This window comes from Symsagittifera roscoffensis, chromosome 8 (assembly GCF_963678635.1).
Source record: "Symsagittifera roscoffensis chromosome 8, txSymRosc1.1, whole genome shotgun sequence".
Lineage (NCBI taxonomy): Eukaryota > Metazoa > Xenacoelomorpha > Acoela > Convolutidae > Symsagittifera > Symsagittifera roscoffensis.
This window is the reverse complement of record NC_087069.1, coordinates 1,562,166-1,575,402: the sequence shown is the minus strand read 5'-3', so window position 1 is coordinate 1,575,402 and position 13,237 is coordinate 1,562,166. Positions and strand designations below refer to the sequence as shown.

Genomic DNA, 13,237 nt, shown 5'->3' with positions numbered 1-13,237 from the left:
ACCAGGAAGCTCATCCAAAAATGACTTTCACCAAGCTGCAGTGATATAATCGGGGTCCGCCCTCTCACATAGATTGCTCCCTGATTGGAAGCTGCCAGTCTGATGTTTGTCGGTATCAGATCCGACCTTTCGAAGCCCATGTCAATCCACGTGCTGACCGGCATGACGCTGACCACTGCTCCCGCGTGTAACAGTTCTTTTACTGAAAGTTGTCTGCCCTGCATATCTAGCACATGTGCGGTCAGATCGGCTTCGGAACCTTTGTGGACCGCATCCTGTTCAAGCATGGCATTGTGTCCGATTCGTTGCACCTTCAGCTCTTCTTGGCCAATGTATATCCGGCCTATTTGATCACTCGCTTCAGTTACGTGAGCCTTCGTGTAGATGTTAATGCCTTCCGCATTCATCAGAATCGGATATGGGCCATGGAATTCGATGTTTTGTCCATCCACTCTCATTAGCCTTGGACCTCCTGTCGTGAGCAGCGCTCGCACTGCCTTGGAGTCCAACTTGGGATCCTTCTCCCTCAGGTAGTCCGCATAAATGTCCAGCTGTACCAGCGTAATCTCGGATGGTTCACTCAAGTTCTTGACCACCTGGTGTCCTGCAACTGAAATAATGGACACTATCTTTGTTCCTTCTTTCGTCATATAATTCTTTTTGAATTACCTTATATAATATAATTTAAAATTTGAATTTTTGAATTACCTTATAATGTAATTCTTTTTGAATTACATTATATCGGTCCTTCTTTTGCCCGATATAATGTTTAGTTTTAGGTTTTTCCTCTTCTTTTGTCGTTTTCCTCAAAATGTCAAACATCTCCCGAAGATCCCCTGTTGGACATTCTGTAACGCTGTCCTCACCGCCAAGCCATAATGCACCTTGAGCGGGCCGGCCGACTCTGCCTCCAGGCTCGAGGCTACCAACTCCTCATGCAAGGTGTTTACCTTCTTAGTCGTAAAGGTGCTTGGTGTCGTCTCTTTTCTCCGAGAGTCAGCCTCGTTCATCAGACGTGCTCGACTGGCTTTGACGCCCGAAAGCGCCTCTTCATGACGGGGATGTTTCGCGTCCGCCACCGCATCCCAAAATTGAGTGCAATCTGACTTGAAGTATCCCTCCAAATTACAGAAGAAGCAACTAACTAACTAACTAACTAACTAACTAACTAATTAACTAACTAACTAACTAACTAACTAACTAACTAACGAACTCACTAACAAACTAACTAACTAACTAACTAACTAACTAACTAACTAACTAACTAACTAACTGACTAACTAACTAACTAACTAACTAACTAACTAACTAACTAACTAACTAACTAACTAACTAACTAACTAACTAACTAACTAACTAACTAACTAACTAACTAACTAACTAACTAACTAACTAACTAACTAACTAACTAACTAACTAACTAACTAACTAACTAACTAACTAACTAACTAACTAACTAACTAACTAACTAACTAACTAACTAACTAACTAACTAACTAACTAACTAACTAACTAACTAACTAACTAATTAACTAACTAACTAACTAACTAACTAACTAACTAACTAACTAACTAACTAACTAATTTACTAACTAATTAACAAACTAACTAACTAACTAACTAACTAACTAACTAACTAACTAACTAACTATCTAACTAACTAGCTAACTAACTAACTAATTAACTAACTAAGTAACAAACTAACTAACTAACTAACTAACTAACTAACTAACTAACTAACTAAGTAATTAACTAACTAACTAACTAACTAACTAACTGACTAACTAACTAACTAACTAACTAACTAACTAACTAACTAACTAAGTAACTAACTAACTAACTAACCAACTAACTAACTAACTAACTAACTAATTAACTAATTAACTAAATAACTAACTGACTAAGTAACCAACTAAGTTACTAACTAACTAACTAACTAACTAATCAACTAACTAACTAACTAACTAACTAACTAACTAACTAACTAACTAACTAGCTATCCACCACCTCATTCACGTCGTTTTTGTCACGCGTACCCCTTTCATTCACTTCACAACCGGGATCCACTATCAAATAGTCTCCCTCTTGCATGTCCACTGGGATGCATTAGTCCTCTGATGAGGCATTGTGCGGTTTGATGTTTTTGTAAAGAGCTGCTCTTCCCCTGCTCAATCGACAAAAACAACCTCCTTGGTGCACTTCTGTTATCTGAAATAGGTGGCGCCATTTTTTAAAGTATTTTTTTAGTTCCGTTTGGTGGAACTACTTCGTGGAACGCCCAAACGTAATTGCCAACTGAGTAGGCCTTTGCATCTGCAGTCCTTTTATCAAATCTCAGTTTTTGTCTAATTTGCGCCTGTTGCGTGTTCCTCCTGCATAAAGCACTGAGTTCCTGCTGCCTTCTAATAACATCACGCACGTACGTTTATGGTTCTGTTTTCTTCCCTTCATACTCTGGTTAGAAGAACGTCAACGGTAGGTCAACGGTTTCATGACCAGTTAGCATCATGTGCGGACTTATCCCCGTGGTGGAATGATCTGTGCTGTTGTAAGCGCCCATTACTTGCGACAAGTGTCTATCCCAGTCATTCATGTAGCGTAAGCAATAATTTCTCAACATGGATACCAGCGTGCAATTTTGCCTTTCAACTAGGCCATTCGTTTGTGGGTGATAAGTTGTCAAGTGGGCCTGTGCCACCTGCGACTTCTTCATTAACTCCTTCGTGAGATCACCCACGAACGCTGGGCCATTTTCCGATTGGAATGTGATGGGGCAGCCGTTCCTCGCTATCCGCACATTTATCAAGTAATCGCATGTTTCTTCCGCCGATGCTGTCATGCAGGGGGCTGCCTCTGCATAGTTCGTGAAATGATCGATCATTACCAGCACCTGATTGTAGCCCGTGGCTGTCATGCAGATCTTCCGATGATCAATTTGCACTACTTCATTGAATCCTGATGACTCTATTGACTGTAGAGGGAACCTTAGTTTCATGGAGTCCTTCGCCTGTTGACACGACAAGCATGCAGAGATCCTTCTTCAAACCAGGCCATTCGAATCGTTTCTGTATCCTGCTGCTGTACACCTTGTCCACGCTCTGATGGCCCATCTGATCATGTGAACGAAAGAGCAATTCATTCTGGTATAACTGTAGTAACACTATTGAATTGTACTTGAAAAGGATCTTGTCCTCTTCCTTGCGTTTACAGGTTACGATTCCGTCTTTGTTTAGGTACAACAAATCTTTTCTCTTCAGATAGAACTACTTCAAGATCTTATAGCTGTCTTCTTCTAAATCTCCTTTGTCAGGTGCTACATTCTCGATCCATCTCCTCAGGTTGATCGTCATTCAATCATTTCGTTGAGCCCTGAGGAGATCCGGCAGCCGGTATCTGGCTTTCAGATACGTCTTTACCACGTTTAATGTCCGCTCATTATCTCCGGAGCATGAGCATCGTTCATCAATTTGACACACCATATCTTCTTCAAAGGTGTTGCTTACTGCACAGATGGCTCCAGATTGGTACGGACGACCATACCATCTGGTAGAAATCTGGTTGGGCGTTTCGAAACTGATGTAAGCTCGAGCTCATCGGCGGCTTTATCCACTACAGTGTCCTCTTCATCGGAGGTGTACCTGACTCTGTCCGGATCTTGATGCATTTCCCGGTCTAGCCCGCGCTGTTTCCATTCCACCAACAAGGAATGGATTGCAATCTCCGATACATCAGAATTGGAAGTAGTCTCAGATGGGTTCTGCCAGCACTGGGGCCTCGAATTACCACTCGAGCCGAATGATTCCACGTCATCATATTCCAATCTGTCTGTGATGTTTCTCGACTCACCGGACAAAATTGTGTCACTTGATCGTCCCAAAATTGTCTCCCCGGACAAGTCGTCCTGTACAGGCTCGAAGGTGCACGACACCCGGACATTGTCTAGTCCCCGGCTCATACTCTTCCCTTGCATCCGTAAAATGTACTTTTCTCGTGAAGCTGGACATTGACTTGACACTGACTTCTTCAGTGGCTTGAACCTGGGTCGATGTCCGATCGAAGTCTTCAACAAGACGTCCGTCGGCATTGAGTTCACTAGCTGGTTCACTATCGACCGACAATCCCGTTCAACACCTCGATTGCGAATGGTCACTGGCCTCTTCTCTGTTCTCTCAGTGGCGGTCAACCGCTGCATGGTTTCCATCCACTCACGATCATGCCTATCTACTTCCCTATCTAGCAAGTCACGGAGCTTCCCCATGACGTCCGGCGCCACGCTCACCGTCCTAACAAGGCTATGCTGTTTTTACCCAACCTGGTAAGCTCTTGCTGTACCAGATTGGATCGGACTAGCAGATCCAATGGAACAGGCTCACCCCTGGCCAAGACCTTAATCTCAGCGGCCGTCTCCACCGGAAGTTCAGGGTGCCCTGTTATAGTGTGCCCTGACTTGTCCAGCCACCTAGTGAGTGGCAGTTTATCGTAGCTCTCCTTGTCTAGGAACGAAAATCCGTCTTTGATCTCCGCTTGGTTAGCCTGGTTCTATTCTAGGCGCTCATAGAATTCTGTCTTTTTACTGAGGCTATCAGCGTTCTGGTGCCTGTCACGGGTACGGTGCTCTATGATCATGTGGTATCCATCAAGGCGCACGATCCAACGACCAATATAACTCTGGTCAACCGAATAGGTTTTCAGCCAGGCAAGGGCACCATTATTCACACGCAACTTGAAGTGAGCAATCTCCAAGTAGGCCCTGTGATCACCGCGAACATTTCCGCCTTTGGTGCGCCGTACTTCATCTCAGTGTCGCTCAGGACAATACTTCCATAAGCTATCGGACGGAGAACCGTTCTCCCGTTCCACTCCTGCTCCTGGTGAAGTATGTCCGATATCGCAACCACTGATGCATCCTGATGTGTCTAACACAAACATCCCCTTCTCTGTCGGCATTCCAAGGACCGGTGCCTCGCAAAGTTCACATTTAACGTTTTCAAACGAAACTTGTGCTTCTTCAGTCCAAGTGAATTTTTTGCTCTTATTTCTCATCAACTGCTGCATGGGGTATATCTTATCGGCGTATCTCTTGATGAACTCTCGATAATAGTTAGCAAACACCAAAAAGCTCATCAGTTGTGTGTCTGTCTTGGGTGCCTTCCATTTCAAGACCACTTCAAACGCTTCGGGATCCAATCTCACTCCATGCTGGCCCAGATATTTTATGGAGTCTCTGAGGATTTCGCACTTCGAGGGTTTACACTTCCGGTCCGCCTTCTTCATGCAAGTAAACACCTCATCCAACCTCTCTATATGATCTTCTAGGGTTGGCGTTGCGATCACGACATCATTGACATAAAACATGATGAGGTTCCCGTATTTCTTTGTTACAACCGTGAGTGCCTGGGCCATAAGTCGCTGGAATGTGGCTGTTGAGTTACATTATCCGAACGACATCCTCTTCCACTGGAAAAATCTCAGCTCGCACGCTAAAAACGTTTTCTCCCAATCTTGCCTCCTGAGTGCCAGAACGCAAAGCCCAAATCCAACGTCGTGAAAAATTTCGCGTCCCCCAGCTTGGAGAGGATTTCGTCGATGCGGGGAATCGGGTATGTGTCCTTTATCGTCACTGCATTCAAGTAACGGAAATCACAACAAAACTTGAGTTGCCCCCTTTCTTCTCGAACATGACCACGCCACAAGCCCACGGGGACTTCGACGGTTCGATCATGTTGTACTGCATTAGCATCTCGACTTCTTACCTACACGCTTCTGTTTTATGTGGGGTCATCCTTCTCGCCCCTTTACTATGAGGTACCTAGCCCTCTTCTATCTCAATCTCGTGTTCTACAAAATTACAGCAACCTGTGTCGGCCTGAGCGGATTTATTTCTTTGTCCGATATTTTACCCTTCAGATGTTCTATCTCGAGTAGGACCGGTTTATTTGCTGCTAACTCTGTTTCTGTTGGTTTCTCCTGAAAATTCAAACAACAAGACAACCCTTCATCTCTCTCCGACTTCATTGAAAACAATTTCTTAGAACATTTCAATTCATCTATTCTCTTCAGTATACATTCCAGGTTCGCGTGCCAGGGACACTTAATTACATCAAATTTTTTTTCAAGTTCCCCACACTCTGAAAGTCTGTGCTCAGAGGCAATGCGTAGCCAAGTTTCTTTCCCCTCTGTATTGTCACTGTGGTTGCTTCTGTGTTCAACAACACACTCACACACAGTCCGCTCTGAGTGAGAAGCTTCTTCCTCAAAATAGCCGAGCTTTTACTGTTTGGATTTGGTACTAGACACACCTGTCTGTCATTACTGAGTTCATTCAAAGTCCTCATCCTAAACGTTGCTACTACGGCTTGGTTTGGCTTCAATCTAACTTTTCGATCCAGAAAAATTGGCACCTTTGCCTGGTTAATTAAGATCTTATTAAGAGGTTTCTTTTCATACTTTCTCTCAGGATCTTTGATCCTAATCAACCCGTCATTGAGGTCGATCATGACATCAAAGTTGCGTACGAAGTCCCTCCCCAGGATGAATTGATCGGATTTGTCCAAATTTTCCACTACCAGGAAGCTCATCCAAAAATGTCTTCCTCTAAGCTGCAGTGATATTATCGGGGTCCGCCCTGTCACATAGATTGCTCCCTGATTGGAAGCTGCCAGTCTGATGTTTGTCGGTATCAGATCCGACCTGTCGAAGCCCATGTCAATCCACGTGCTGACCGGCATGACGCTGACCACTGCTCCCGTGTCTAACAGTTCTTTTACTGAAAGTTGTATGCCCTGTATATCTAGCACATGTGCGGCCAGATCGGCTTCGGAACCTATGTGGACCGCATCCTGTTCAAGCATGGCATTGTGTCCGATTCGTCGCACCTTCAGCTCTTCTTGGCCAATGTATATCCGGCCTATCTGATCACTCGCATCAGTTACGTGTGCCTCCGTGTAGATGTTAATGCCATCCGTTTTCATCAGAATCGGATATGGGCCATGGACTTCGATGTTTTGTCCATCCACTCTCATTCGCCTTGGACCTCCTGTCGTTAGCAGCGCTCGCACTGCCTTGGAGCCCAACTTAGGATCCTTCTCCCTCAGGTAGTCCGTCTAAAAGTCCAAGTGTACCAGCGTAATCTCGGATAGTTCACTCAAGTTCTTGACCGCCTGGTGTCCTGCAACTGAAATAATGGACATTATCTTCGTTCCTTCTTTCGTCATGCCAAACGTTTTACTCGAAATAACGTTTAGTTTTAGTCCCTCTTTTCTGGGTTCCTGTTTTTCCTCTTCTTTCGTCGTTTTCCTCAAAATGTCAAACTTCTCCCGAAGATCTCCTGTTGGACATTCTGTAACGCTGCCCTCACCGCCAAGCCATAATCCACCTTGAGCGGGCCGGCCGATTCTGCCTCCAGGCTCGAGGCTACCAACTCCTCATGCAAGGTCTTTACCTTCTTAGTCGTAAAGGTGCTTGGTGTCGTCTCTTTTCTCCGAGAGTCAGCCTCCTTCATCAGACGTGCTCGACTGGCTTTGACGCCCGAAAGCGCCTCTTCATGACGGGGATGTTTCGCGTCCGCCACCGCATCCCAAAATTGAGTGCAATCCGACTTGAAGTATCCCTCCGAATTACAGAAGAAGCAACTAACTAACTAACTAACTAACTAACTAACTAACTAACTAACTAACTAACTAACTAACTAACTAACTATTTAACTAACTAACTAACTAACTAACTAACTAACTAACTAACTAACTAACTAACTAACTAACTAACTAACTAACTAACTAACTAACTAACTAACTAACTAACTAAATAACTAAGTAACTAATTAGCTAACTAACTAACTAACTAACTAACTAACTAACTAACTAACTAACTAACTAACTAACTAACTAACTAACTAACTAACTAACCAACTAACTAACTAACTAACTAACTAACTAACTAACTAACTAACTAACTAACTAACTAACTAACTAACCAACTAACTAACTAACTAACTAACTAACTAACTAAACAACTAACTAACTAAATAACTAACTAACTAACTAACTAGATAACTAACTAACTAACTAACTAACTAACTAACTAACTAACTATCTAACTAACTAACTAACTTACTAACTAACTAATTAACTAACCAAGTAACAAACTACTTAACTAACTAACTAACTAACTAACTAACTAACTAACTAACTAAATAACTAACTAACTAACTAACTAACTAACTAACTAACTAACTAACTAACTAACTAACTAACTAACTAACTAACTAACTAACTAACTAACTAACTAACTAACTAACTAACTAACTAACTAACTAACTAACTAACTAACTAACTAACTAACTAACTAACTAACTAACTAACTAGCTAACTAACTAACCAACTAACTAAATAACTAACTAACTAACTAACTAACTAACTAACTAACTAAACAAACAACTAACTAACTAACTAACTAACTAACTAACTAACTAACTAACTAACTAACTAACTAACTAACTAACTAACTAACTAACTAACTAACTAACTAACTAACTAACTAACTAACTAACTAACTAACTAACTAACTAACTAACTAACTAACTAACTAACTAACTAACTAACTAACTAACTAACTAACTAACTAACTAACTAACTAACTAACTAACTAACTAACTAACTAACTAACTAACTAACTGATTAAGTAACTAACTAAGTTACAAACTAACTAACTACCTAAATAACTAACTGACTAAGTAACTAACTAAGTTACTAATTAACTAACCAACTAATCAACAAACTAACTAACTAACTAACTAACTTACTAGCTAACTAACTAACGAACTAACTAACTAACTAACTAACTAACTAACTAATTAACTAACTAACTAACTAACTAACTAACTAACTAACTAACTAACTAACTAACTAAAAACTAACTAACTAACTAAATAACTAACTAACTAACTAACTAACCAACTAACTAACTAACTAACTAACTAACTAACTAACTAACTAATCAAATAACTATCTAACTAACTAACTAACTAACTAAATAACTAACAAACTAACTAACTAACTAACTAACTAACTAACTAACTAACTAACTAACTAACTAACTAACTAACTAACTAACTAACTAACTAACTAACTAACTAACTAACTAACTAACTAAGTAACTAACTAACTAACTAACTAACTAACTAACTAACTAACTAACTAACTAACTAACTAACTAACTAACTAACTAACTAACTAACTAACTAACTAACTAACTAACTAACTAACTAACTAACTAACTAACTAACTAACTAACTAACTAACTAACTAACTAACTAAATAACTAACCAACTAACTAACTAACTAACTAACTAACTAACTAACTAGCTAACTAACTAACTAACTACCTATCTAACTAACTAACTAACTAACTAACTAACTAACTAACTAACTAACTAACTAACTAACTAACTAACTAACTAACTAACTAACTAACTAACTAACTAACTAACTAACTAACTAACTAACTAACTAACTAACTAACTAACTAACTAACTAACTAACTAACTAACTAACTAACTAACTAACTAACTAACTAACTAACTAACTAACTAACTAACTAACTAACCGACTAACTAACTAACTAACTAACTAACTAACTAACTAACTAACTAACTAACTAACTGACTAACTAACTAACTGGCCAATTAACTAACTAAGTTAGTAACTAACCCACTAACTAATCAAATAACTAACTAACTAACTAACTAACTAACTAACTAACTCACTAACTAACTAACTAACTAACTAACTAACTAACTAACTAACTAACTAACTAACTAACTAACTAACTAACTAACTAACTAACCAACTAACTAACTAACTAAATCCCTAACTAGCTAACTAACTAACTAACCAACTAAACAACTAACTAACTAACTAACTAACTAACTAACTAACTAACTAACTAACTATCTAACTAACTAAATAACTAACTAACTAACTAACTAACTAACTAACTAACTATTTAACTAACTAACTAACTATCTAACTAACTAACTAACTAACTAACTAACTAACTAACTAACTAACTAACTAACTAACTAACTAACTAACTAACTAACTAACTAACTAACTAATTAACTAACTAACTAAATAACTAGCTAACTGACTAACTAACTAACTAACTAACTAACTAACTAACTAACTAACTAACTAAATAGCTAACTAACTAACTAACTAACTAACTAACTAACTAACTAACTAACTAACTAACTAACTAACTAACTAACTAACTAACTAACTAACTAACTAACTAACTAACTAACTAACTAACTAACTAACTAACTAACTAACTAACTAACTAACTAACTAACTAACTAACTAACTAACTAACTAACTAACTAACTAACTAACTAACTAACTAACTAACTAACTAACTAACTAACTAACTAACTAACTAACTAACTAACTAACTAACTAACTAACTAACTAACTAACTAACTAACTAACTAACTAACTAACTAACTAACTAACTAACTAACTAACTAACTAACTAACTAACTAACTAACTAACTAATTAACTAACTAACTAAATAACTAGCTAACTGACTAACTAACTAACTAACTAACTAACTAACTAACTAACTAACTAACTAACTAACTAACTAACTAACTAACTAACTAACTAACTAACTAACTAACTAACTAACTAACTAACTAACTAACTAACTAACAAACTAACTAACTAACTAACTAACTAAATAACTAACTAACTAACTAACTAACTAACTAACTAACTAACTAACTAACTAACTAACTAACTAACTAACTAACTAACTAACTAACTAACTAACTAACTAACTAACTAACTAACTAACTAACTAACTAACTAACTAACTAACTAACTAACTAACTAACTAACTAACTAACTAACTAACTAACTAACTAACTAACTAACTAACTAACTAACTAACTAACTAACTAACTAAAAAACTAACTAACTAACTAACTAACTAACTAACTAACTAACTAACTAACTACTAACTAATTAGCTAACTAACTAACTGACTAACTAACTAACTGGCCAATTAACTAACTAAGTTACTAACTAACCCACTAACTAATCAAACAACTAACTAACTAACTAACTAACTAACTAAATAACTAACTAACTCACTAACTAACTAACTAACTAACTAACTAACTAACTAACTAACTAACTAACTAACTAACTAACTAACTAACTAACTAACTAACCAACTAACTAACTAACTAAATAACTAACTAACTAACTAACTAACTAACTAACTAAACAACTAACTAACTAACTAACTAACTAACTAACTAAACAACTAACTAACTAACTAACTAACTAACTAACTATCTAACTAACTAAATAACTAACTAACTAACTAACTAACTAACTAACTAACTAACTAACTAACTAACTAACTATTTAACTAACTAACTAACTATCTAACTAACTAACTAACTAACTAACTAACTAACTAACTAACTAACTAACTAACTAACTAACTAACTAACTAACTAACTAACTAACTAACTAACTAACTAATTAACTAACTAACTAAATAACTAGCTAACTGACTAACTAACTAACTAACTAACTAACTAACTAACTAACTAACTAACTAACTAACTAAATAGCTAACTAACTAACTAACTAACTAACTAACTAACTAACTAACTAACTAACTAACTAACTAACTAACTAACTAACTAACTAACTAACTAACTAACTAACTAACTAACTAACTAACTAACTAACTAACTAACTAACTAACTAACTAACTAACTAACTAACTAACTAACTAACTAACTAACTAACTAACTAACTAACTAACTAACTAACTAACTAACTAACTAACTAACTAACTAACTAACTAACTAACTAACTAACTAACTAACTAACTAACTAACTAACTAACTAACTAACTAACTAACTAACTAACTAACTAACTAACTAACTAACTAACTAACTAACTAACTAATTAACTAACTAACTAAATAACTAGCTAACTGACTAACTAACTAACTAACTAACTAACTAACTAACTAACTAACTAACTAACTAACTAACTAACTAACTAACTAACTAACTAACTAACAAACTAACTAACTAACTAACTAACTAACTAACTAACTAACTAACTAACTAACTAACTAACTAACTAACTAACTAACTAACTAACTAACTAACTAACTAACTAACTAACTAACTAACTAACTAACTAACTAACTAACTAACTAACTAACTAACTAACTAACTAACTAACTAACTAAATAACTAACTAACTAACTAACTAACTAACTAACTAACTAACTACTAACTAATTAACTAACTAACTAACTGACTAACTAACTAACTGGCCAATTAACTAACTAACTAACTAACTAACTAACTAACTAACTAACTAACTAACTAACTAACTAACTAACTAACTAACTAACTAACTAACTAACTAACTAACTAACTAACTAACTAACTAACTAACTAACTAACTAACTAACTAACTAACTAACTAACTAACTAATTAACTAACTAACTAAATAACTAGCTAACTGACTAACTAACTAACTAACTAACTAACTAACTAACTAACTAACTAACTAACTAACTAACTAACTAACTAACTAACTAACTAACTAACTAACTAACAAACTAACTAACTAACTAACTAACTAACTAACTAACTAACTAACTAACTAACTAACTAACTAACTAACTAACTAACTAACTAAACAACTAACTAACTAACTAACTAACTAACAAACTAACTAACTAACTAACTAACTATCTAACTAACTAAATAACTAACTAACTAACTAACTAACTAACTAACTAACTAACTAACTAACTAACTAACTATTTAACTAACTAACTAACTATCTAACTAACTAACTAACTAACTAACTAACTAACTAACTAACTAACTAACTAACTAACTAACTAACTAACTAACTAACTAACTAACTAACTAACTAATTAACTAACTAACTAAATAACTAGCTAACTGACTAACTAACTAACTAACTAACTAACTAACTAACTAACTAACTAACTAACTAACTAAATAGCTAACTAACTAACTAACTAACTAACTAACTAACTAACTAACTAACTAACTAACTAACTAACTAACTAACTAACTAACTAACTAACTAACTAACTAACTAACTAACTAACTAACTAACTAACTAACTAACTAACTAACTAACTAACTAACTAACTAACTAAC

At 36.5% G+C, this 13,237-nt stretch overlaps 3 protein-coding genes across 3 annotated transcripts in view; all 3 read right to left on the bottom strand.

Moving 5' to 3' along the window:
* Positions 1-13,237, bottom strand: part of LOC134853023 (histidine--tRNA ligase, cytoplasmic-like) — a 226,354-nt gene that overhangs the window by 117,898 nt on the left and 95,219 nt on the right. The gene's annotated exons all lie outside the window — the stretch shown is intronic.
* LOC134853209 (uncharacterized) lies at positions 2,459-2,995 on the bottom strand. Its single transcript, XM_063869169.1, has one exon. The coding sequence runs from the start codon at positions 2,993-2,995 to the stop codon at positions 2,459-2,461; it is 537 nt and encodes a 178-aa protein (XP_063725239.1).
* Positions 4,798-5,403, bottom strand: LOC134853208 (uncharacterized). The gene has a single exon (XM_063869168.1). It carries the CDS (start codon positions 5,401-5,403, stop codon positions 4,798-4,800), a length of 606 nt encoding a protein of 201 aa, XP_063725238.1.